Genomic DNA, 26,861 nt, shown 5'->3' on the forward strand with positions numbered 1-26,861 from the left:
CCCACTCCAGTAACAACAGGGGACAGCAGGGGACAACAGGCTTAAGCGGCAGCAGTGGAACAGCAGCCACCGAGGTAGGGGCTGAAGGGGAAGAAACAGCAGCCCTGAGCTGTGGCCGGAACCTTGGAGGAGCTGGGAATCAGCCCACTGCAGAGGTAAGCGGGAGCTGCCGGGAGGCACGCTGTTTGCCAAGGTCAAGACCAGTTAAAATTCATTTAAAGAAAGGCAAAGTGCATTCTTCTCACCCCTGCCACCTCCTTGTCCGCTCCACTCTCGGTACAGGTGAGATCTGTGTCTGAACAATGTCCCAGGATGTTTTCTTCGTTCTCCTTAACTTCCTTCTTTCTTAATTAATTCTAAAGAATTTTAAATTGAGGTAAGGTTGGTGTATAACATTGTATGTTTCAGGCGTGCAACATTATAGTTCAGCATCTGTACGTACTGCATCATGCTCACACCCCGAAGTCTAGCTGCCACCCCTCATGATGCAGCTGACCCCCTTTACCCATTTGGCCCTCCCTCCACCCCGTCCCCCTCCGGTAAGCACGGATCTGTCGCCTGCCTCTGTAAGTTTTTTTGTTTATTGTTGTTGTTTGCTCATTTGTTTTGTTTTATATCCCACCTACGAGGGAAATCATATGGTGCTTGTCTTTTTCCATCTGACTTATTTTACTTAGTATAAGACCTTTAAGGTCCATGTAGGGTGTCGTAAATGGCAGGATTTCACCTTTTTATGGCTGAGTAATATTCTGTTGTATATATACCACACTTTCCTTTATCCATTTAGTGGTCGATGAACACTTAGGTTATTCCCGTATCTTGTTTCTTTTTTTATTGATTTAAGAGAGAGAAGCATCGATTTGTTGTTCCACTTATTTATGCATTCACTGGTTGATTCTTATATGTGTCCTGACTGGGGATCGAGCCTGCAGCCTCAGTGTAAAGGGATGATGCTCTAACCAACTGTGCTACCCAGCCAAGGCCCTCCTTGCCTTGACTATTGTGAATACTGCTGCAATGAACATAGGTGTGCATATATTTTTTTAAATTAGTACTTCATGTTCTTTGGATAAATACCCAGAAGAGACATAGCTGGGCCTTACGGTAATTTGAGAAATCTTTATACTGTTTTCCCCAGTGGCTACACTAATTTACATCCGACCAACAGTGCACAAGGGTTGTCTTTTCTCCTCATCACCAACATTTATTATTTCTTGTCTTTTTGATGACAGCCATTCTAACAGGTGTGAGGTAATACCTTATTGTGGTTTTGATTTCCAGTTCCCTAATAAGTAGTGATGTTGAACATCTTTTCATGTGCCTGTTGGCCATCTGTATGTCTTCTTTGGGAAAATGCCAGCTTAGAGCCCTTGTCCATTTTTTATTGATTTTGTTGTTGTTGTTGTTGTTGAGATGTTTGAGTTCTTTGTATATTTTGTATATTATATTAACTGCTTATCAGGTATATGATTTGCAAATATCTTCTCCCATTCGGGAGGTTGCCTTTTCATTTTGTTGATGTGGTGTTTTTTTTCTAGTTTTTGGGGATTGGTTTTTTTGTTTTGTTTTGTTTTGTTTTTTGCTGTACAGAAGCGCTTTAGTTTGATGTAGTCCCATTTGTTTATTTGTGCTTTAGTTTCCTTTGCCATGGAAATTAAATTCACAAAAACATTGCTAAGACTGATATCCAGAAACCTAATATTTATGTTTTCTCTGTATTTTATGGTTTTGGGTGTTACATTCAAGTCCTTATCCACTTTGAGTTCATTTTTCAGTTTGGTTGAAAGATAATTGTCTAGTTTCATGCTTATGCATGTGGCTGCTGGGACATTTTCTTAGTGCACAGAGTACCCTGTATGTCTGTCACTGAAGTGTGTGACCTCTGCCTCTGTTTGTACCGCCTACCTCTTCTGTTGTCTTCTTTTGGTAGCAGCTGGAAGGTAATTCTGTCATATGGACTTGGGTTTGGCTTCAAAACTATGTGTAAGAGGAACTCCCCAGTCAGATCTCAAAAGAGGGAAAGCTGACTGGAAGAGACCAGCAGGAAGCAGCTGTGGTCTAATTGCTTCTCTCTAACCTGCCAAAGTCACCTGGAAGTGATGGGGCCATTACAAGTCTTAAAAATGTGAAGGCCCAAGACAGATGTGTGGGCTAGGAGCTAGATAACCATGTCAAAGCTGTTTTGATGCAACATACTGAGATTCATCAACAATGTCTCCCGCCTTAGGGTTGCTAGTGGCCTGGTAGTACCTATGGCAGGTGCTGCACGTTTGTGCTAATCCAAAAACACATGTAGCCCCAAGAAAAGTGGTTAGCAAGACTGGCTTTTGCCAGAAACTGTGGAGTTTAGGACAAGTCAGTTCTGTTATCTAGGCTTAACAAAGTTTGCTGGTTGAGATGAATACAGTCAGTGTGCCAAAGGGAGTGAACAACAGACCCAGGGTGTTGCGGTTCCTGTCCAGGCCTTTTGGCAAACAAGGCAAGATGGAGAAGAAACAAAAAGACTTGTGGTGTGTCTCATTGTTTCATGTGCAACTCCAACTAAGTTTCTCTGGTTGGGGAAGAAAGATTCCATTCTGTATGGTAAAGCAGAAGTGCTCTGAGCCCCAACTTGACCTGAGACAGGAAAATGGTTAGTACAGGGGAAGGTGCTGAGATATTTATTCAACAGCAAATGCTGGGCACTTTCTGGGGCCAAAAACACAATGCTTTTCATTCATTTCCCCTTCTTTTATTTGTCCGACAAATGCTTCCTGAGTATCTGGTGCTGTAGATAGAGTAAACAAGATAGGCAGGCCTTCGGCCTCCAGGGCACGCCCGTCCAGGGGGACCACAAACTCAAGGGTTCAGGCACAGGGTGGCAGCGAAAGGAAGCTGTTTTTGTCTCAGAGTTTAACCTTTCCGTTCGTGCATTTCATCTCCTTGAATGAAGACCTTTTTCCTGCAAAGTCTCACTTAGGCACAGACCTTGGTCAGAGCAGCTCCTCAAACCCCTCTTCACCAGAGGCTTTTGGCGGTGTCACTGCATTGCAGATCTGACTCCTCAGCCCTGGCAGCAGGTTGCTTGGCTTTTGCTAAGGATGCCAACGGCCTGCAATACCAGGAGTTTCAGTCCATGTCGTTAGCCCTCTCCTTGAGTCATTTTCCACAGATGAAACAGAATTGGCACTATTCCAAAAACGTATGGCGCCCTAGGTGAAGGGTTAGGAAGCCTCGGTTTTGCCACAAAGTGTGTGGAGTTTGGAACGAGTCAGTTCTGCTGTCTTAGCTTTATCTCCTTAGCTATAAAATAGACAGGGTAGATCAGATGCTCCACAAGCTCGTTTTTGTTTTTTTTTTTCCTCCTCTAAAGGTAAATAATTGTAAGAATTTTATAAGATGTTTACAAAGAAACCTTGCACATTCAATAAAGATTATAAATCTTATACCTATAAAATGGGAACATTCCTCAACCATACTGGATATCCAGGAACATGGAATCTGAAAGAATCAGGCTACAAATAACACATAAAATTAAATTCTCTACTCCTCCCACCCTCTCTCCAGTCCGCTGTCCTGTATCCGTCCCTGAGGTCATAAGCATCAGCTGTAACCTCCCTGTGCCTTTTACCTAGATTGGGAGAATCGTCTGCTTTTGAAAGAACCACACGAAAAAGTATCTAATTTGAATAATCCCACAATACATATCAAATTCCCTTTAAGGAGGAATCAATTCATTGTTATAAAGTATCAGAATAAGCCCTGGCTGGTGTGGCTCAGTGGATTGAGCACCGGCCTGTGAACCAAAGGGTCACTGGTTTGATTCCCAGTCAGGGCACATCCCTGGGTTGCAGGCCAGGTACCAGTTGGGGACATGAGAGAGACAACCACACATTGATGTTTCTCCCTTCCTTCCCCTTTCTCTAAAAATAAATAAAATCTAAAAAAAAAAAAGACTTGAAGTAAAGTATCAGAATACTTACAATGCATTTCATTTCTTTCTTTTCCCTGAATGCATTCTCATCATAAATTCTATTTCATAACCTCCTCCTATATACTTTCTCATTTGGAAAAATCAAAGTTATCTAGTATTACTTTATTAAATAGGACAAGAAGCATGTCTTATTTATCTTTGTATCCCTTGTGTCTAACAATGTATCTAGCACACAATGAATGTTTCTTGAAAGGATGATTCCTATTTTAGAAAAACGTGTTCTAGCCCTGGCCAATGGCTCAGTTGGTTGGAGCCGTGCCCTGTACAACAAAATGTTGTGGCTCTGATCCCCATTGTGGGTGCAAATGGAAGGCAACCAACGGATCAATGTTTCTATCCCATGTGGATGTTTCTCTTTCTTTCTCAAATGAAGAAATATATTCTCGGGTGAGGATGTTCTGTTTTTCCTTTGGTATTAAAGACACACACAAACAATATCTAACCCACTATGCAGGGCAAACAGAAGCTGATCTCATTCTTTTGTGTCTCATTACAGTCCTGATACGTACCCTGCATTCACTAACATCAGCACATTCTATACTTTTTGCAGATTCAGTTGGTATAATGAGCACTGAATTCAATTTGCCACTAAATAGCCGTGTAATTTGAAGTTGAATACGGAATATCTCTAGGCCTCCATTTATTCAGATGGATAATGGGGCATTAGAATAGATGAGCTTAAAACAACTGCTAACTTCGGGTTCTTAGATGAGAGACTTCAAAAGGTAGAGATAGAGGAAGCACAATAAAAATGTGATGATTATAGTACTTTGATATGTTTAATATTTAATAATTGTTGTTAATTTTGTTTGCCAAAATTTCTTTTCTTTCTTTCAGAGAGAGAGGAAGAGAGAGAGAAACATTGATTTGTTGTTCTACTGACTTATGTATTTATTGGGTGATTCTTTGTATGTGCCCTGCCTAGGGATCAAACCCACAACCTTGGTGTGTCAGAAAGATGCTCTAATCAACTGAGCTACCCAACGAGGGCTAGTTTGCCAAAATTTCTAACTTGAGCACTACCATTGGCAAAGAATGTTAAGGAGCTTCTCTAGGTAAAGACACATCTGCCCCCAATGTGTCTCCCCTAGAATCTTTCTGATGGACTCTGTTCACTTAAAACTGAAAACATGTCTGCGGACAGGTATGGACGTACAGAAAACAAGCTGCTTTGGCATAAAATATTCAGCAGAATGATAGGATTGAGTAGCCTAGAGGAGTCTGCTACCTCGATAAGGATCTTGGGAGATAGCGTGTGGGCTACTCGCTTAGCCAAAGAACAAATGGCAGGTTAGGAAATACGTAGTTGCTCCTAATGAAGTCAGATGTCAACAGATAAATGCTGTGACTCCTGCAGCCAAATGAACCCTTCACCATCAAAAGATAAACAATCACTTTCACTTTGGCCAGAAGGTTTACGTGGAGCAGAGGGTTTCAAGGTCAAATTTATCTATCAGCCTTGAATCACTCAGTCTCAGCAACACTTGGTTTTTACAACATAGGTTCGATGAGCATCAGCACCCTGCCTTGTGAAATCAACCAGAGCTGCCTCCTCCCAAGGCCAAGGTCTGTTGTACTTGTATCATCGCAGGCTCTCTTAGGTTTTGTTCTTCATGTTAACATCTGGTTTTGTTTATGTATACTTTATCCCTGGCTTCCATCTCAAAAGAATTTGAGATAGCTTCCAATAAAAAGATGTACACAATAGAACAGCTTCAAATAAATAAAAACTGATTAGAAACTTTCAGGCACTTAATAACTACCTTGCATACTGCTTTGATGGGGTAGAAGAGGTTGTGATCTGTATAGCAAAGAACAAGGTGCTTTACTGCTATTGCTTTGCCTTCAGACCATATCAAATTGTTAACAAAAAATAAATAAATAAAGAGGAGGAGGAGGAGGAGAGGAAGGAGGGGAAAGAGGAGGAAGGAAAAAGAAGAAAACAGGACACTGGTTCTTAATTCATCATAGTTACCTTTAACAATCTAATAAAAGCCATGGATCTTTCTACCCTGAAAAATGAACATGGAAAAACAGGCATACAGTTTCAAAAGGGACAAAGACTTCACAAAGTCTGTCAGGAATTGAAATTAATCTGATTTAGAGTAAAGGGAGAGCAAATTACTCTATGACTCTTCAGTAAAATATTTCCTGTGGATGGGCCTTGAATTTTTTAAAAACTGTTTAAATGTTTCTGTAATTTTCTGAGTAGGTAAAATACAGTCATGGTACAGAATTCAAAACAGAAAAAATGGAAGACAGTGAAAAGGTAGGCTTCCTTCTATCCTGCCCCTCAGCAGCCCCGTTCAGCTTACCAGAAGCCACTGTTCCAACCAGCATCACGGATATCTTTCCAATGCTAATCTACTATTATACATTATTTTTACTCATACACAAACAGCATGCAAATACACACGTGCACAGTTGTATATGCTCCACACATTGCTTCTTTTCACTTCATACTCCTGGCGAGTACACATAAAACTGCCCCATTTCTTTAATGGCTGCAGAATGTTTCATTACTGAATGTAATATAATTTATTTAAGCAACCCTCTCTTGATGGAATTTAAGTTGTTTCCAATCTTTAGCCATTAAAAACAATTGCACAATGCCTTGGCTGGTTGGCGCAGTTGGTTGGAATGACGTCCCCAAACCAAAAGGTTGTGGGTTTGATTCCCAGTCAGGGTGCATGCTTGGGTTGCAGGTTTAGCCCCTGTACAATCCATGGTCTGGACACGTATGGGAGGCAAATGATCAATGTTTCTCTCGCATGTGGGTATTTCTCTCTCTCCCTTCATCTCACTCTAAAAGAAATGAAAAATATCCTCAAGTGAGGATAAAGAAAACAAAACAAAAAGACAATTTCACAATGAACATCCTTGTATATATATATCATTTTTAACACATGGAATTAAATAATAGAAAAAAAAAATCCCAAGAAGTATAATTGAGCATTAAATTTAACTCTGAGCTTATCGTCAGAGAAAAAAGGGTGGGGGTAGGGATAAACTGCTTATTTCTTATTTTCATTCCATAAGAAAGCATACCACTTCCTCCAAAGAGAAAAACTTCGGTGTACTAATTTATTCATAGGAATTTATCATCTAAGCCCTCATAAAAAGTGTGCTGCTTCTTCTGGGAACTAAATAACGGAAGAAGGAATATCTTGAATGGCAGATTTTATATTCATGTGGCAGATTCTACCTCTAGCTTGCTTTAAAAAAAAGTCTGGTCTAACTAAAACCCAGCCTTCCTTGGATAAGCTGAAACCTAGTCTGGGAGGGAAAGCTTCAGTGCTGTTGGAGATCCTGTGCCCATGAGGACAGAGAAAGCCTGTGCACTGTCCTCTTTTAAAGATTTCCTGGATGTGCCAGGTCTCCTGCCCTACTCAGTATTTTCCTAGCTGCGGCCCAGACCTCCAGCCCAGTGCTTTCTGTACAGATTTTGGAGTGATGGGTTTATGCATCCAGACGGAGTTTCTCATTTGTCTTTGCATCTCCAGGGCTCCTTTCACTGAGCAAGTTCTTCATAAATGTTCTGGGAAGGACTGGGTGAGCTTCCGAAAGATCGAAGGTCATGCGTGTCTCATTGACTTTGCAAGCTCTTAGCAAAGATAGTGGTGACGATAAGACACTGGGAAAAGGCTAGAAAGGAGACTTTGACTTGTACATGACATTCCCATGGCATGGCATTGCAAGAAGAGTCCTGGAAACTTAAAAGGCAGACAGACAGAGAGATAAACAATCCCCTCAGCTTCCTTCCCAAACAGGACGCTTATCTTGACATCTCAGCAGGGTCAACAGACCTTCTACACTTCTGAACAAGCACCGCGGAGGGAAGCCATGGCCATGCCAAGGTTCCCCATCTGCAGGTGGTTTGCAGACACGCAGCTCTCCAGGTCTTCCCCAGCTGTGGCGTTTCCTTGAATGTTTGCTTCCTTGTTGTCAGGACCCCCGACTGGCTTATCCCCAAAGGTTCCTAGCACCACTGGCTTCCTCACGCCTAGTGATCTGTGTGCTTTGGGAACTCTGGGCAGCAGGCAAATTGCAAATGGCCTGCCTTGCCCTCGCCAGGTGACTCAGTTGGAGAGTCGTTCTGTGCACCAAAATGTTGTGGGTTTGATTCCTGATCAGGGCACATACCTAGGCTGTAGGTTCGATCCCTGCTCAGGGCGCATATGGGAGGCAACAGATCAATGTTTCTCTCTCTCTCTCTTCCTCTCTCTCTAAAATCAACAAATATATCCTCAGGACAGAATTTTTGAAAATTAAAAAAAAAAAAGAAAGAAAATGACCTGCTTCATCCCAAAATCCTATTGCTGTGCAAAAGAAGGGTGGCTTCTCTGAGTGGGGCCTCATCCATCGTGACAGTGTGGGCCAAGCCCAGGACCGGGCCAGCCGGAAATGCTCTGGACAACGAAGGTGGAGAAAATCATTATATAAAGGAGAATTCTTTGGAATCCCTATCAACCCAGATTATTAAGTGACACTGTTGTCCTAGATGTGGGGCAGGGCTATAGCCCATCCATGTGGGCTGAGACTGCCCGTCCTGAAATGCTTGCTCAGCTCTTCTGGAAGCCTCAGCTGGTACAGAATGTGACTATGGAAGACACCCCCCACCACCAACAACCAGGTATGCAAAGCAACCTGCCTGGCATCCTGTGTCAGCGCAGGAAGTGAGTGCCTCAGCTCCACTCCGTTTCCATGAGAAGTCAGGGAGAGGCAGAGCTCCACACCTACAAGCCACAACAGGTCCCCTGCTGTCACCCAGGCTACAGCGGGAGCTGGAGGAGGGAGCAGGCATGGCAAAGAAGCAGGCCCAGGTGGGGCTGCGGTGGGCTGTGGAGGTGGCTGTAGAGTGGCCGAAATCCATTCCCCACCTCCAGGTGGGGGTTGGGCCAACACCCGCCAAACATTCTGGTGCCTTTTCTTAAGTCAGATGCTATCTCCCTGACTGGGTTTCAAATGTCCCAGCACTTGTCCCCAGCAGGCTGCTTCTCTGAGCTGACTGCATCCTTCCTTCTGTCCTGTGACTCAGAGCGGAGATGGTGAGCGGCTTGCCCATCGCTTCTGCTGCTGCCTGACTTCGTAAGTCACCTGAGTAACCTAGAAGAAATGTGAGTAAAGGGAAGCAATATTTCCTATGGTCACAGCTGGTAGACATGCACCTAGAATAATAAAACCGAGTTCAATCATCAAATACAACAGAATACAATGTCCCACTGATCCTGACTTTGCCATCTATGAACTCTGAGAGGTCACCTCCCCTCCTATGTCTAGGTTCCTTCATCCTGGTCACACGGCAGGACCAGATGATCTGTCACGCTCCTCTTCAGCCAGGTTATGGTACTATTCAATAGGTGAGGATGGGGAAAATTGGAATCCTCACACATTGCTATAGGGGATGTAAAATGATGCAACCACTTGGAAAACAGTTTGGCAGGTCCTCAAAAGGTTAAATATAGTTGCTATGTGAGCCAGCAATTCCATTTCTAGGCATGTGTCCTGGAGGAATTTTAAAATATGTCCACACAAGAATTTATACATGAATATTCACAGCATTTTTCATATTAGTCACAATCTGAAAACAACTCAAATGTCCATCAACAGATGAACAGATAAGCAAAATATGATCTATCCATATAATGGAATGTTATTTGGCAATAAAAGGAAGGAAGTCCTGATACATGTAAGAACATGGATGAGCCTTGGAAACATTAAGCTAAGTGAAAGAAGCCAGACTCAAAAAGCCACACATGGTAGGATTCCATTGCTATGAAATGTCCAGAAGAGGCAGGTCCATAGAAACAGGAAGTGGGTCAGTGGTCCTTATACCTAGAGGGGGGTGCGGGGCAGAGGGGCTGGGAGCAATGGCTGAGGGGTGCAGGGTTTCTCTTATGGGAAATGAAAATAACAACCAACGGGAGTGGTGGTTGCACAACACTGTGATTATTCTAAAAGCCATTTAAATGAGGTCAATATTATGCTATGTGAATTAGATATCGAGAAAAGTATCTTTTAAAAGGAAGAACAAATACAATTTTAAAGTCCCCTTAGCTTCAGCATCAGAGCAGGTGATCAAAATTTTGGATTTTTGCCACACCGATAGGCGAGGAACAGCACCTCATTGCAGTCTTAATTCACATTTCTCTTTTTATGGGGGAGGTTCAGCATCTGTCCAATTGAGATCCCAATAATACTGTTTTCTTTTTATCATATGCTAAATTCCCATATATATTTTCAGCCTATTTCTGGACTTCCTAATCTGTTGTATATGTATGCCTATACAGGGGCTAGCCCCACTCTTTCATTTATTCAATCTTTACAGTAAAACAGGTAGTGAGTGGGACACTCAACAGAGTCACGCTGGCTGCCAGCTCAGCCCCCCTCCCCCTAAACCCAGCCACCATCCCAGGGTATGGCCTTCCTAGAAAAGTCATGGCTTTGTTTCAAACACAGATATTTTAAGTTTGTTGCAAAAGCACTTAATAAGAATGCCAAGAAAGAAGGACCTGAAGCCCTGGCGGGGCTGGTGTGGCTCGGTGGATTGAGTCCTGCCTGTGAATTGAAGGTCGCTGGTTTGATTCCCAGTCAGGGCACATGCTTGGGTTGCAGGCCAGGTTCCCCAGCTAGCGGGGGGGATGAGAGGCAGCCAATCGCTGTATCTCTTGCATGTTTCTCTCTCTCTCTTTCTCACTCCCTCCCCTCTCTCTAAAAGTAAATAAATAAAATCTTAAAAAAAAAAAAAAAAAAAAAGAACTGAGAAAGACCAAGATTTAAAAGGTCATTCAGAGGGGCACACACAAGTTGCCAGAATACAGGCTGAAGACAAACCATCAGAAAAGTCAGGCAATGAATTTCTTGAGAATAAGGGCTGGGGAGGGGGCCTGCGGTGGCCATCCCTGCAGCCACAGTGACCAAAGGCAGGTCTGCGGCAGGCTCAGTCAGATCTGCGGACGCTACACTGAGGAGCATGAACCTGAACCCAAGATCTCCACCTCGAAGGACAAGTTTGGACACCATCTTGAAACACTGGATGCTCGCCCGCAACAGATGGAAGACACGATGCAGACACAACCCTAACACTGCCACAAAGCCAACAGGATGCGCTGCTGCAAGAAACGGCGGGTGCGCTGGCCTTGACCTCAGTGTGGGGCCACCACAGCATCAGACAGGCAGTGTTGGCCCAAGAACAGGGTGAACTGTCAGAGACTGTACCTATCTTCGTGATCAAGAGGGGTGTCGAGGACTGCTGTTTCTGGAACACTCCTTGCATGAATACAAGCATCGCAGTGGAAACACGCCCCCTGCCAGGCTGCTCATTTGGCCCTAGTGCTTTCCTTAGGCTGGCGGTGCTTTCCAGATACATTGGGAAATCCCAGGAAGTTTCTACCTTTTCACATTTTACAGTTCTATGGAGTATAAGTGTGGGGGACTTCTATTTTTGTAGGTGTTTTTGATAGTACTGAATTAGCTTGTTGTAAATGAAATATCGTCCCCAAATTTAGGCCAAAACTCTAGTACCAAAACACTGTGTAATCTACTGAGAATAAAGGCTTTTAGTTTTTTATTCAAAGTAGTTTATCGCTGTATGCATTGACTTGCGATACATAAAAATAAAAGCAGGGAAAAGCAAACTTAATGTGTTTACATGGCCGAAAACATTTCTTTCAGCATATATAATAGACAATGACTTTTTTTGGTGCTTTTTGTTTATTTTGCTATCTAAATAGAGATACAATTGGGTTTCAATCTGTGTTCATCATTTGTTAATATTGGAACTGTTATCCAGTAGTGTAATGACCACTGTTTGGATTCCTTAAATTAAAAAAAATTTTGTGTGTGTGTGATCATTTTCTTTATATAACTAGGGAATGTCTGCAACATCACATTAAAAAATAAAAACGAGCAAACCTTAGTCTCTCCACTTATTAACTATCAGTTTTACTAATGACTCCTGGAAAGATTTATTTTGTCCTGCCTACACATGGAGACCTCAAGCACATTGCAAATGCTTCCCCTTCTAGCCACTTCTTGTTAGGCTGCATTTTAAAAGGGGGTTCATGTGTGGCATTTCTATGTATTTACTGTTCCATAGAACTGCTGATTGCTTTCAGGAAAATCTTGGTCTTTGTATGTAAACCAATCAACAAATAATAACAAAGAATATAAATTGAACCAACTCAAGTTAGAACTACTATTTAAGTCCTGGCTATATCATTCCTTTATCTTACAGCAATAACTCTTTAGTAGCTTGAAAAAATGAAAAGAGAATAAACACATTTTTTGAAAAGTTTTATAATATGTTTTTATATGTTGCTAGACCTACTATCCTTTATCCCCTTTCCCTCCACTACTCTTCTTCCTTTCTGGTGTTTCCCTGCCTATTCTTATTTATTTCTCCATGTAAATTTTAGAATCAGTTTGTCTGGTTCCAGTAACAGCAACAACAAACCTGTTTGTGCTTATATTGAGATAACTTTGAATTTATAAGTTAATTTGGGGGAAACTGCTGACTTTATGATGCTGAGTCTTCCCATCCAATTATGTGACCTGTCTTCCTATTTATTCAAGTCCACATTTGTGTCCTTCAGGAGTATTTTAAAGTTTTCATCTAGATTTTGCGTGTGTCTTATTAAAATTACTAAGTATTTTGTATCTTTTTTATGTAGTCTATTATTTCTTCTAACCAGTTTATCTATCTAAAAACCACGGCTAGCCATTCTCCTTGACGTTCTTCATTCCCTGCTTCCTGGGTTGCGTGTGAAATGACATCCAGACTCACCACCTCTGCTTTCTTATTTCAGATGAAAGGAGAAGCCAGGAGTCAGCTGCATGGCGAGAAGCCAAAGCAGGTAAATCCCACCTACCCACCTGGTGAGGATGCAGCCAGTGACTCTCCCTATCTGCTGCGTATCTGACGCCTCCCCCAAGGTGTAGGGGTAACTGAGCCATGGGCGATGTGCCCATTTCAGTAGCCGAGTGGACAGCACTTACGAGCAAAGCTCCTCGGCCTACGCACAGGAGCAGCCTGCCGACAGCTCCCCCAGCATTTCCTCTTGGTCCTTAAAGTGCCCCACGCCTCAGGCCTTTGGAACCGCCCCTCTCTAGAACTGCTCTGGGGACAAGAGAGGCCCCTTGGGGACTGGAAACGGGGGCTGGGAGCCAGCTCTTGACCCCAGCTAACCTCTGTACTGCATGCTTCTGTACTCCACAGAGACCTGTGTTCTCTTTGTACACCCTTTGCTTGGGCTGCTGGAGAGAGAAAACACCACAAGCCCTGAAAAAATATCTAATCTTAAATGTGAAATTAAGGTCTGTGTATGTTTTTTTTTTTTTTTAATATTCACCTGGGGACATTTTTTCATTGCTGAGAGAGAGAGAGAGAGGGGGGAAGGAAAGAGAAACATCGATGTGAGAGAGAAGCATTGATTGGTTGCCTCCCACACACATCCAGCTCAGGGACGGAACCCACAGCCTGGGTGTATGCCTGACAGGGAATCAAACCCGCAACCTTTCGGTTACAGGACAACATTCCAAACAACTGAGCCACACCGGCCAGGGTGTGAAATTAAGGTTTATAATTTGACTAAGCTTGATTTGATTAAACTCAAATGAGCCCTGGCCGGGTAGCTCAGTTAGTTAGAGAGCTGTCCCAATACGCCAGGGTTGAGGGTTCAATCCCCAGTCAGGGCACATACAAGGGTCAACCAGTGAGTGCATAAATAAGTGAAACAACATATCAGTTTCTCTCTCTCTCTCTCCCCCTTGTTCTTTCTCTCTCTAAAGTCAATCAATAAAAACAATTTTAAAAGACTCAAATGAAAAATTCCTAGTGAGTTTGGAAAATTCATGGAAAAAGTCCTTTGAATCCCAGAAAAGGAATGATTGCAAAAGCCCAAGGTAACCCGTCTGACAAGCTTGGGGTGACCTTGGAATGGCCTGCATAAAAGAACAAGTTCCTCCGGTCCTGTGGGTCCCGCCCGTCCGCAGGGATGGAGAGGGACACGGAGAAGGAGAGAAAAGCTCAGTGTTGGAGCTCAAGGCCCCGATGAGCACTGGCCCTTCCGGAGCTTTTCACCAGCCCTGGAAACTGACCTGCTTCTCTTTGATCTTTTGATCAAAGGTGGGGTGGATCAGCTGAGAAGAAACGATTCTGTGCAGACTCAGGTGGCTCTGAAGGACTCAATCAAAACAATCTCCTCCTTCAGATCTCAAAAGTCTGGGTTAAAACGTAGCGTCCTATTCAATCCCTTAGGACTTGGCCCAGTTCACTGACTGCAGGTGTGCCCCAGGCACGCAGGGACAGGCACCTACCGTTCCCTCCCTTGAAAGCATCAGCGGACTCCATCGGGGATGTAAGGGACCTTTGTCATTCCTGTCGGTGGCACAGTAGAAATTGGCGACTCACCTGGTCTCCAGTGTTTTCCCGCTCCCAGTCTGTGCCCTTCCTGTGCGATGTCAAGCTTGCAATGGTCTCTGCGTCAGGCTCTGAGGGACGCCTCAGCAGCTCCCAGTGACAGCCAGGGGTCTGCACTTTGCCCCTGGAACTGCTCATCGTCCTGCCCAGCTGGCAACCTTGGCCGTCTTGCTGGAAGGCAGAGGAATTATTAAACGTCAGCACATACATTCACTTACTCTTTTTTCAAGAGCAAAGAGGTGTTGGGGATGGAAAGTAGACATGGCTCATGGCTGCAGTGAAGTCCCTAGGCCCTCACTAAGGATTCTGCAGACCCTTCTGTGATGGCCATCTCCGCCTTGCAATTAGCTGGGGAGCTTTTAAAAATCCGGAGGCCCAGGCTCCACCCCAGAGACTCTTAGATAGTTGGATTGGGAGGGGCCTGAACATCTGAATTTTTAAAAAACGCTCCCAGGTGATTCCATTGTGTACATAATAGGCATCTCTGTTCAACAAGAGACTGGTGACAAAATCCCACAGCTGCTAGGCGGCTCGCCTGCCCTTCTCTGGGGGACAGAATTGCCTGACACTTCCTCTGGAGTCAGGTTGGTTCGTTTCCCTCACCTGATCTCGAGCTCGATGTTCAGGAACACACCCGTGCGCGGCCGCAGGGCTCCTGATAAGCCTCCCCTGGAAGCTGGGGAAAGGTCAGCAGATGTGCAGGGCTGGCACAGCTGCACCTTGGTCACACAGCGCCCTGCAGCCTCAGCGGGGAGTGAGCAGTGTGGGAAGGCAGGCTTGAGGGGGCCTGACACTCCCATATCCTCCTAGGAAGGACACATCTGGGGCTCCATGAGGAGGACAGCTTTCATCCTGGGCTCTGGCCTCCTCTTGCTTGTAGCCTTCTGGAACTCAGTCACATGGTGAGTCTGGTGGGTCAGCTTTAATTCAGGGCCTGAGGGCAGCGGGGTGGTGGTCTGGGATCAGAGCGCCCACCGGTCTTCACCCAGAAACCTGAGAGATTTTTTTCTTCCAAGGCATCTACAGAGATTTTGGGGAGCTTCTGGCTACTTCTGGCAAGCCCAGTGGGAGAGGCTGCTGTTCACATTCGAAGGGAAGGAGTGGATCCTCTTCATGATAAGTGAGCCTCCTCGACACCCCCACCCCCCAGGGCTGGAGTACCTGACTATAGTTTGCTCTTGTCCTATTGTTTTGTCCCCTGCTTTGGGACTTCTCAGGGCACTATTACAAGGAATAAGGACTTAAAAGTTTAGGACAGTGCTAAGCCCCGAGAATGATAAGCTTGTGGGCAACCTGCAATGGATGTCTAAGGGTATCGGACAAAAGAAGTTGAGAAATGGAAGCCTCCCTCCCCCAAAAAATAGAAAACTGAAAAAAGAAATAGTTTGTATAAACATGGTGCCAGGTCCACAAGTGCAGAGAGCAAGCTCTGTGGCATGTGAGGCTGAGTCCTTGTACTTGGTGCCATCTAACCCTGGGGGCTGGGCAGCAAGGGGCCGCTCAAATATTTACTGACCCTGTGAGTGGCTCGAAACAAGCCTGAGGAAACGTAGTGGAAGAAAAGGCCATTTCAACTATTTATAACAGCCTACCCTGCAATAGCGAATGTCCTCATTCACTCAAATAATAGTTGTTAGCTTTGCTCTGGGATAACCTTGTATGGAGGAGATAGAGATATTTAAGATATTTAAGTGTTTGTCTCCCCCCATCAAAAAACAACATCATGGTCTAGAAAGGGAGATCTAAAGAAAGCTTCAGTTGTCCTAAGGCAAAAGTGCAAATAAAATGTCCCCTGTTTTCAGCTGGAAGGACAACTCTGAAAATGGGCTGAACATGGAGTATGACTGGTTCAAAGGAATCTTAGGCAGCCATTGAAAAGAACGGTGCGGACTGCACATGGCCATGGGGAAAACGTGGGAAAACATTTTACATATCTCTGTTACGATACCGAGAATACTACCTAGTACTTCGGCAATAAGCAAATATCAGACAAAAAATATTTGCAATTGGAAGCGTTAGAGATGGAAGAAAGTTCAAGGTTCTCTCCTGTGGTTTTCAGTCAGTATTCCTCAAGGAGCCCTTGGGTTTCCAAGTAGGCAGCCGCCCTCATGGATGGCTCACTAGGCAACCACCTCCCCCAAATTTTTTTTTTCCAAAATGAAAAAGTTTGTTATTAAGGTTCAAAGTAGATACATGCTCATTGTTAAAATGAAAATCAGACAATTCATATAATCATAAAGCTGGTGAGAAATCACCCATTTTTCCATATCTAAGAAATAGCCACTCTCAAATGTATTAACATTTTATATTATATCTCTTATATATTGGATATATGGTTGAACTTATGACACCACCTTTTTCATTTTTATGTTTTTTAAAGGTTTTATTTATTTATTTTCAGAGAGAGGGGACAGGAAGGAGAAATAGAGGTAGAGAAACATCGATGTGAGGGAGAAACATCAATCAGCTGCCTCTCGTATGCGCCCTGACAAGAGACTGAACCCACAACCCAGGCATGTGTTCTGACTGGGAATCGAACTGGCAGCCTTTTGCTTTGCAGGATGATGACCACCAACTGAGCCACACCAGTCAGGGCAAGACACCACATTTTTTAAAACTTTTTTTTCATTAGATAGATTGTGGATATCTTTCTATGTCAATTAATATAGATTTACTTAATATTTTAAGCTGCCCAGTCCATTCCAATGTAGCCCGTTTCCTACTAATGGACATTTAGGTTGCTTAAATGTTCTACCATTTAAAAAAAAAATGCCGTATGCCCTGGATGGTGTGGCTCAGTGGATTGTGCGTTGGCCTAGGCACCTGAAGGCTGCGGTTCCGATTCCGAGTCAGGGTACATACCTGGATTGCGGACCAGGTCCCCAGTTGGGGGTGTGCCCGAGGCAACTAGTTGATGTTTCTCTCCCTGTCTTTCTCCCTCCCCTCTCTCTAAAAATAAATAAATAAAATCTTAAATTAAAAATGCTGTGATGCACACTGATATGTATATGTGTGTCCTTTTTTCCTTTCCTCTGTCTTTGTCTGTCTTTTACTTCAGATACTGCCAAACTGCCCTCCAGGATATTTGTGCCAATCATATGTGCCCGCCATGCTGGCCAAGTATTTTTCAGATACCAACTGCCACAAAGGACTGTGGTCGATGGAGGAGGGATACAGGGACACAGGGTTAAAACATCCTGTCTGTTAGATATTGACTCTAGAGGAGAAGGCAAACATGGACAATTAAAGTTAATATTATCAGTGTTAGGTTAAATTGGGATGGGCAAAGTGCTCGTTTTTTCACAGTAGGCCATCGGCAATACTTGGAATGACTTAATGGAGAAGTGGGATGTGGAGCAGAAAGTGGGATGGGGAGCAAAAAAATCTAAATTTTAAGTCTCGATCATCATTTTCTAATATATCCTACACGACATCAGTGCCGTGGAATGGTAATCGGTGGGATGGCCATATACCACATCACATCATCCAAATAGAGACATTGTGAGAGTAAATGAGGTGTTATTAATTATGCTGGAATGACAGAGGTCATTCAAAATTGTCCCGGGTGAACTGGCATGCATGGCTGTCCTATTTTTATGTGTTCTGAGAAAACAGAGTTCTAGGTAAAGAAAGCCTGGGAAAGGTTGAGTTCAACAAGGTCAAGCAGGTTTCTCTGCTGCAGGAATGCTCAGAGCCATGAATACACTAGTCTGGACCACGACTGCCCGGGAGAGTGGGGTATGAAGGCTGTTTAACCAAGAAGCCCTTGGGACATACGGACACCTGAGGTCGCGCTGCTCAGTTAGTAGGGTGACAGGGATCACGCCCCCCAATGGACTCCTTATCCAGTGCTCATTCCGAACCATACCATACTTCCTTTGCTTCTCCCTTCATTGGAAATTCAAAGGGTTCAAGGGGGTACAGACTCCCAAATGTCAGCCTATACTGATTTATATTTTATAGCATAGACTTTTGGGGTTTTTTGTTTGTTTGGTTTTGGTTTTTTGGTGTTTAACCACCAAAACAAAGGTGGTTGTCCCTATATTACAACTAAGAAAATAAGTGAAGACACTCCTTAAGTAGTGACCCGTCCAAGCTTCCCTCAGCTAATTGGTGCCACTCAGGACGACAGGTAGGTCCCCTGGCCTTGAGCACCGAGACCTCCGTGGCCAGGGACTGTGTACAAGGCTGCCTGGGTCACCGTCAAGTGTGAGGTCGGTTAATGCCAGTGCTGTGAGAACCTGAGGTCGCCCTGACTGTCCCCTCTGCTTCCCAACCCTAGGTGTCACCTACGTGCCTGCTCTGTGCTTCTGGGGCTTCAATGGGCTTCTACTGGTGGTTGACACAACCGGGAAACCCAACTTCATCTCCCGCTACCGGATTCAGGTTGGCAAGAACGATCCGGTAAGAGTTGCCGCAGCTCCTCCTGGTCTCAACCAGGACTGCAGGTGCTACAGCCACACTCTCAGAATTCCCAGCACTGGCCCAGAAGAGACCATGGCTGGGGTGAGCCAGGTTATGGTGTACGAGGCTCCCCCAAGGCAGGAGGTCAGAGAGAGGAAATAGTTTGGCCCGAATCTCAGAGCCGGCCGTGGAGACTACTGTTCTGGTCTTCTGACCCCCAGCCCCACCCTGTCCCTGCAGGCAGCTCCACCCTCAGCCACAGGAGCAGGGAAAGCCATGGCTGGACACTGAAACCGAGGATAACGGCTGTCGTGCATGGCTGACCCCACGATTACAGATGGGTAGTGTGGATTCCCAATGTGTAGGTGGGGGTGGTTTTTCAAGCACATCCTCCTTCCTAATTATTCAGTTCAAACAGTGGTGCTGAGTTCACCCACGATAAACAAGGCCCAGCCCCACTTATAAGGAACTGGCCCCCAGGTGGGGAGAGAAGGCCAGCACACACGTCTACTTACCCAGCACCGGCAAGTGAGCCCCAAGCTCCCTGAGCCCTGCTTACCTGCGCGGTGCTCTGACAACCGCCAGGAGCCTTTCCTTACCCAGCAAGAAAGAAGCTGAGTCTTCAACCCAGGTTCTTTGCCCAGCTCCACCCAAACCACACCCTGGCTTCTCTCCCAGAGAAGACAATCATCTCTCAATGATCCGCCCTGGTGCCTGGTGAATCACCTCAGCCGCAGGGAGCTCCCGCCAGCCCAGCACTCCAGAAAGCAGAATGGGTGGGAAATAGTCTCCTTGGGCCAGGCTTTCGGGAAGCTCCTTCTTGAACCAGAGCTGTTGGCCTGGCTCACTTGGGACAAGAGCTGCCAGCCAGCCAGGGGGCTTCCTCCAGGTCCAGCTTGGCAGGATAGACTGGAGCCTAAGTGCCCAACCCAAACCAATGCTTGGCCACTGCGAGCCCTTGACCTGTCAGATCTTGGGGGTCTCCTTACCAGGCACCGTTGACTACATGCTTACATCTTCCAGGCCAAGCACTGTAATGACCTTCATGGTTCAGATGAGAAAACGCAGGCTTTGAGACATGATGTGGGCAGGACCACGACTCACACACGAGCTTTCGGATGCCAGGGCTCATGCCGTTAGCCTCGGGGCTGCACCAGCTCTCACTAGTATCGCCTCACACAGCAACACTTCCCAGCCGACTGCAACTGGAGAGCCGCACAGGGAAGGTGCCACATTTTGCAGAAGCTGAGGTCCAGAAAGGACCAGTGACTAGATGAAGGTCAGGCTGGTACCAGGAAACAGAGCCAGGGCTCATCTCGCCTGACTCCAGCTCCAGTGCTCCTACCCTGTGCGCATCCTCAGGCGGACACACGAGCGGGAAGGAAGCCCAGGAGGCCGTGTAGTCTTTGGCCGATTCCAGAAAGGCCTGATCCCTCCCCTAAGACATCAAAAACAGATCCTCACGTGGGACCTGAATGCTCCGTCCCTGGTCCGTTTACTCTCTGCTCCCCCCCGATAGCTAGTTCCCACCGCTCCTCTTTCCTCAAATCTCCCCACCGCCTCCCCTAACCTGCTGGAACAGGATGGCTTTGCCTCCTCTTCACTAAGTAAAGCGGAGCAAGCGGAGGAGAGTGTCCAGACTGCCCCACATGCTCTGCCTGCCCACCTGATAGAGCAGGTGAGCTCTCCTCGCCCCGATCACGGCCATCCCTCTGCAAGCTGCACGCTGCAGCCCCCGCCTCTTGTCTGCCCCAGGGAGCTGTTCCAGCCATTCTCGCTTCTCTTTCAATGTATCCTTTTTTCCATCCTCTCCTAGGTTATTCCTCTCTGGATTGTTATCAACATGCTGTAATATTTTTCATCTTAAAACCAAACAAAACTCCATCTCCCATGCTCACTACCACTCATGTTTGCGCTCCCTGTTACAGCAAAGCTCTTTATCCAAAGTTTTCCATTTCTCTCTGTCCATTCTTCCCCCCCAACATTTTGTAATTATGAACAACTGTAAATATATATACAAAAGTTGAAATAGTGCAGTAATCACTCATTTACACGTCACCTAGATGCACCAATTTTAAACATTTTACATTAGCTTCATCAATATATAAAAATATAAATATCTATGCCTCCGTAATTTCTTGTGTAAGCATTTGAAAGTTCTAAGCATGGTAAGATTTCACCCTAAAGCCTTCAGCTTGTGTCTCCTAAAATAATGCCAAGCTGGAGGAAGGGGAAGGTTTAGGGCCTGAGGACCACCGTGGACCCAGGCTCACCGTGGGGCAGAGACACCTACAGCTTGCAGAGGGAGCTCAGGAAGAAATCCCTCCTGACCCATCCTAGGCCCGTGCGTCAGACCCCAGGAAGTGGCCTGGGATTGCGGGGCTATTCCTGGGACCCCTGCTGTGCTGATGCAGAGAAGGGCCAGGGGGCGACTGATTCTCAGGGAAATGCCGCCGCATGATGGGTGTTTGGGGCCAGCTCTCCCCAGTGACCCTGGAGAGAATGCTCAGGCAGGGCCCCCTTGGACAGCCCTGCCGTGGAAACCAGGAAGATGAGGTCGCAGGAAGTTCGTCAGGAGGCCCGACAGGCAGCTACCTGGCTCACCTGCTGCACTACGGGCCCACTCCAGTGAGGCTGGACCACATCACAAGGCAGGTGACCTGATCTCTGCATCTGATCATGGTCAAGGTGCTCCAGATGAGGAGGGGCTGAAAGGCTGAAAAAGGATATCAGCCTGAGAGTTGAGAGTCTTCTGCAAGTGCCCTGGATGCCCCCCAAAGGCTTGGCCAGAGAACTGGGGAGGACAATGGTGATAGTTGCAGGACCAGGAAGCAGATGGCAGGTTCAGGCAGCGACTGAAGGCTGCCAGGACAGGAGTTTCCAAAGGCAGGGGCGTTACCAGATGGTTCCCCCCCGGGGCTGGGCAGCAGTCAGGGGCTGCCGGCCACGGCCAGACGTCCCCCCTGCCTTCCATCTCTGAGTGAGGGCTTCCTGTGAGCAGGTCACAGTGGAGCCAAGTCTCCGGAAGGAAAAGACCTTTTCCTCACAGTCTTGTCCGTCTCTCCCCTCTCTTCCCTTGGGCAGGTGGACCCTGTGAAACTCCGCCAGTCTATCCGCACGGTTCTGATCAACCAGTTCCTGATCTCCCTCCCCATTATGGTCCTCCTGTATCCCACTCTCAAGTTGTGGAGAGACCCTTGCCGCCGAGAGCTGCCCACTTTCCACTGGTTCCTCCTGGAGCTGGCTGTCTTCACTCTGATCGAGGAGGTCCTGTTCTACTACTCCCACCGGTGAGCGCGGCCGCCTCCCTGCTCTGCTCCGGCTCACATGGAAGCAGGGCCTCGGAGTAGCAGGCAGCGCCACCTGGCCTAAAAGCCGCCCACGAAGTAACGAACAGGGAGATGACTCTGTTCCACAACTGCCAACTTGAGGCAACTGGGAACGTCCAGAAGAGAGCGCCTTCTCCATTCACTGGCGCAGCAGGGTTTTTCCCATTCATTTCCATAGAGAATCCTTTCTGGGCTTCCTCCCCATTTTACAGCTGATACCACTGAGGTGCAGAGACGCAAAGTAACCCATCCCTAAATTACGCAGCGTAAGGGGTAGGGTAGAACTCAAACGCAGGCCTGTGTGTTTTCAGCCCTGCTCCATTAATGTAACCCCTGGTTCCTGCCTTTGGTTTCTCCTGATCTAGTGGGGGAGGGAGGGAGATTGGCAGATTAACTGTTAACCATTTTCCAGGCTCCTTCACCACCCAAAATTGTACAAGAAAATCCATAAGAAACACCACGAGTGGACGGCTCCCATAGGCGTGATCTCCCTCTACGCCCACCCTATCGAGCATGTGGTGAGTAGAGCTCCGCTGCCCGCGGAAGCAGAGGGCACAGGCCCAGCCCCTTCCTCGTCCCCACTAAACGGCTACCACTTACTGCTACCTGAGCATGTGCCAGGCCATGCTAGGTGCCCAACACAGGTTATCTCATCTAATCCTCCCAAGAACGCCTTTAATCCTTGCTTTGCTAACGAGGAAGTTGAGGCTCAAACCATAAGTAACTTGTCCTAAGTTACAAAGGTGAAGGATTCCAGCAAATCAAGGTCCTGAAAATCAGCTTCATCAGACTCGAGTCAAGGAAGTCTTCCTGGTACCACCCTGGGGCAAAGGGGGCCCACAGCCGGGACCCCTTCACCTCCTGGAGCCCACCGTCCGACTGCCCTCTCCTTCCAGGTCTCTAACATGCTGCCGGCGGTGGCGGGCCCCCTGGTAATGGGCTCCCACTTGTCCTCCATCGTCGTGTGGTCTTCCTTGGCCCTCATCGTCACCACCATCTCCCACTGCGGCTACCACCTCCCCTTCCTGCCTTCACCTGAATTCCATGACTATCACCACCTCAAGTAAGACCCCCTTTCCCACTGTGGGCCCCTGGGCAGGAACCGCCACCTTTACTCCCGGGGCTTCTGTTAGCGGACACTGGTGTCTCAGTTTAAATGTGGGTGCTAGTGGAGGGAGACATCTGGAGATGGGGGAAATAATGACCATGCTGGATCCCAGACCACCTTGCTGTTTTCCTTCTGACCCTGGATTTCCCTGCAGTTTGGTTTATTTAGGTCTTGGACCCATTTGAGTATCCAATATAAGCTTATGGGCACTGTCAGAAAAAGGTACATATACATAAAAACCTACCCTGGGCCAGTGCGGCTCATTTGGTTGGAGCATCGTCCCTTAGACCGAAAGGTTGGGGGTTCAATCCCCGGTCAGGGCACATACCCAGGTTATGGGTTCAATCCCCAGTCAGGGTGCATTCAAGAAGGCAACCGATCGGTTTCTCACATCGTTGCTCTCTCTCTCCCCGCTTCCTCTCTCTCTAAAAGCAATGAAAAAATGTCCTCAGGTGAGGATATTAAAAAACAAATCCTGCGTGCAATTCAAAGGGACTTGTGCACTGAGAGCCTCCAGGCTTTCCTAAGTGTGTCTGTGAGCCTCCTGCACCAGAGTCGCCGGAGATGTGCTTCCCAAATACTGGCTCCTAGGGTCCACTCTAAAGATGCTAAATCACAGTGGTTGGGGGGTGGGAAAGAAGGAGCAGGGTCTGGGAATCTGCATTTTAATAGGTGTTCCAGGGGTTACTGATTCAAGCAGTCCCTGAACCTCCCTGAACAAACAGAGTTCTGCCACAGGTTCTGACTTGTGTGCGTTGCAGTCGCATAGAGAGCTTTTCAGGGGAAGACTGTAGATGGTCAGCCTGGAGGAGCCCTGGGAATGTGCGCAAGCAGCTTCTCCCTTGGTTATTCTGATGCAGGCTGTTAGGTCAGTGTGGGGGGAGTCGGGGGACGGGGCGGGGGGCGGCATGAGAGCTTAGACATGCGCGAGAGGCTGGTGCAAATGAATTGCGGGCATCAGCACATGCACCTCCAGCACCCTTCTCTCTCCATAGGTTCAACCAGTGCTACGGGGTGCTGGGCGTGCTGGACCACCTCCACGGGACTGACACCGTGTTTAAGCAGACCAAGGCCTACGAGAGACACATCCTCCTGCTGGGCTTCACCCCCCTCTCTGAGAGCATCCCCGACTCCCCGAAGATGGAATGAGAGGGGGCCTGGGGCCATCCTGACTGTCCCCTCCGCGGCAGACTACCGGGTGGCCTGAGGCCTCCTGATGGCACCTAAGGACTTGCTCATTCGGCCACGCACTCTCTAAAGACAGCGCCAGGAGGGCAGGGGGCCGGTTGTTTCCGGGAGATGTAGATGTAGGCGAAGTCTCCCCCCACTGCCCTGGTTACCCCTCCCTCAAGGGAGCCCTAAGTTCGCTTAAAGGAGACCCCAGATGACTCCTTGGGTAGGCAAGATGGAGAGGATGGCAGGTAGCAGCCACACTGGAGGTGACATGGCTCCAGGGAGCCCCTTCTGCTGCCAGGGTGTAGGGGAACCAGTAGATAGCATGTTACCCCTTTCCTGTCCCCCAAACTTCTCATGCCCTACTCCAGTCAGGGCCCCAACACCCTGGCTACAGTCACGGGGCTCAAGACCCCACTGCCCGTCCCAAACACCCTGAGTCAGTGACAGAGTTCCCATTTTATCTCTGACCCACTGCAAACATACATCATCCCTCTCGGAAGGGAAAAATACCGATCATAGAAACTCCTCCCTGGATTACAACTGAGACACCAAAGAGGCGCAGGCCAAATGCCAATACCTTCAGCCCTACCTGGGGAACAAAGGCCAAGCCCTGCGCACCTGCTAAAATGGGGGCCCTCTAACCCACAGAAAGAAAGGTCCGAGTTGCTGACCTTTGGAGACACTTGACTGGGGCCCCTCATTAGCCCCAGAAGCAGGACCAGGGTCTAGAACCCTCTTCATCCAAGGAGAAGGCAAGAAAGACACAGCTGAACAAAGGGCAAAATCCTCATTATTTCCCCCTGTTGTTTCAACACCATTTATTTAGAATTTTAGCCGGGGCACCTTTCCAACCGAAATTTTACCAGGAACCTACCTTATCTAAAACAAAACTACAGAGCTGCTGGGGGTGAAGCAGTCCCCACCCTGGCTCTTCCTCAGCAGACAGACTGACGGGAACCCTGTGGCTCCTGAGAACAACCTCAAGACCTCTCTGATTTGAAGGCCACCATTGTCAGTTACTACAGTCTTATACATACTTGGTGTCTGTTCAACTTTCAGTTCTAGTAGTCCAGGTAACCACCCACTGTAGCGCTATACAATACTTTAACACCTGATATGGCCAAGCCTCCAGGCAGAACCATTAAAAAGGACTTCTTCCCATCAGTCCCAGGACCCCAGAGAACCTGCCCAGTAGGCCAGCTGGGTGCTCACCAGTCCTCCCTGGCCTTTCAAAGCCCCACCCACCTCCAGCATTTGTGCGCCTGGGCTCTCCCTAGGACGACTCATACCCTTAGCTTGAAGTACAACTGCAGTGCATTGACACAGCCGCTGGCCTGCACCCATAACCTATTCCTACAAATAAACATTTAGACAATAGCCCGTCTTCAACAAGGGCAGGAAATGAGTGAGTATGGAGAAAGAGGAAGAATGAGAACATTTCTTCCGTTTAAGGTCTGGAGAGTATGAAGTCTCTGCAGGGCGCCTAAGGGGACAAGAGGCTGTCCTTTCACCTGCGGGCAGGCGAGTGGTTGGGCCCTGCCAGCGGGGCGCAGCCTTACCCTCTCCTGCACCGAACAGAATGGCCCTTGAGGTTGGTTCACATCTAAGGCTCAAGAAAAGGCTGAGGCAGAGGAAAACGTGGATGTGAAAGGAGGAAGCGTGGAAAATAAACTGAGTTCCTTTAGCTGCATTCGCTGCGTCAGTTTCTTTTCTCCGACATTTGTTCCAACAGTCACGATCATGTGGCTTCTGGCAGCGACAGTGGTGCAGGCACAATCAAAGCAAGCAGTGGCCTCTGGCACACATGTCCCTATCAGGCCACGGAAGCGAGGTTGAATTCACTGCCTTCCTATCCAAATGAGTCTGCAGAAGCCCTGGCCACAATCTCCTACAGTCTCTGGCCTACGGGGGCCATGGGAGGTATGAAAGCACCTGCCAACCTCAGATGGAATTCTCGGGAGAACCATTTCTGATGAGATGCGCAAGTGCCAGGCATGGGAACAAACAGCCGTCAGGTGACTGAGCCAGTGTGGCCACACCTCATTCTTAGTTTTGTGATTATACATCCAGGCCAGACTGGCCTTCATGATGTCACTACTGCCAGTGCCACGCCTTCTGGCTGGGGAAAGCCAGCGACAGCCCAGGGGCCAGCTGTGATGGGGGCGGGAGAAGGTGCTCCTCCCCAGCACCCATCGAGACCGGGCTCCGTGGCTGACCCGGACTGCACAAGGCCAGAGCTGAACTTACACCCCAGCCGGGGAGTCTGTTCAGTGAGGGGCTGTGCTAACCCTCCTGTGAGAAACCGCAGTAGCCGCCATCTTCCCGGCTCTCCTCCCACGATGCCAGACCACGGCCGGTGCTGGACACCCTGGAATGTAAGCTGTTAAGACGGTTGTCTCTTTTCTATGGCATTGGCTGTAGTTCCCACATCTTCATTAAGATACAGGTGAA

General features: G+C 47.3%; 1 protein-coding gene across 1 annotated transcript; it reads left to right on the top strand.

The window, feature by feature from the left end:
- FAXDC2 (fatty acid hydroxylase domain containing 2) lies at positions 1-26,350 on the top strand. Its single transcript, XM_054568129.1, has 9 exons — positions 1-155; positions 12,781-12,828; positions 15,204-15,295; positions 15,410-15,513; positions 18,676-18,797; positions 21,882-22,087; positions 22,539-22,644; positions 23,023-23,189; positions 24,230-26,350. The coding sequence occupies exons 2-9, from the start codon at positions 12,781-12,783 to the stop codon at positions 24,381-24,383; spliced, it is 999 nt and encodes a 332-aa protein (XP_054424104.1). The 5' UTR covers positions 1-155; the 3' UTR covers positions 24,384-26,350.
- Positions 26,351-26,861: the final 511 nt, after the last annotated feature.

Source organism: Pteronotus mesoamericanus, unplaced genomic scaffold, assembly GCF_021234165.1.
Source record: "Pteronotus mesoamericanus isolate MK-2021 breed Mesoamerican mustached bat unplaced genomic scaffold, CSHL_Meso_final contig_2, whole genome shotgun sequence".
In the NCBI taxonomy this organism is placed as follows: Eukaryota; Metazoa; Chordata; class Mammalia; order Chiroptera; family Mormoopidae; genus Pteronotus; species Pteronotus mesoamericanus.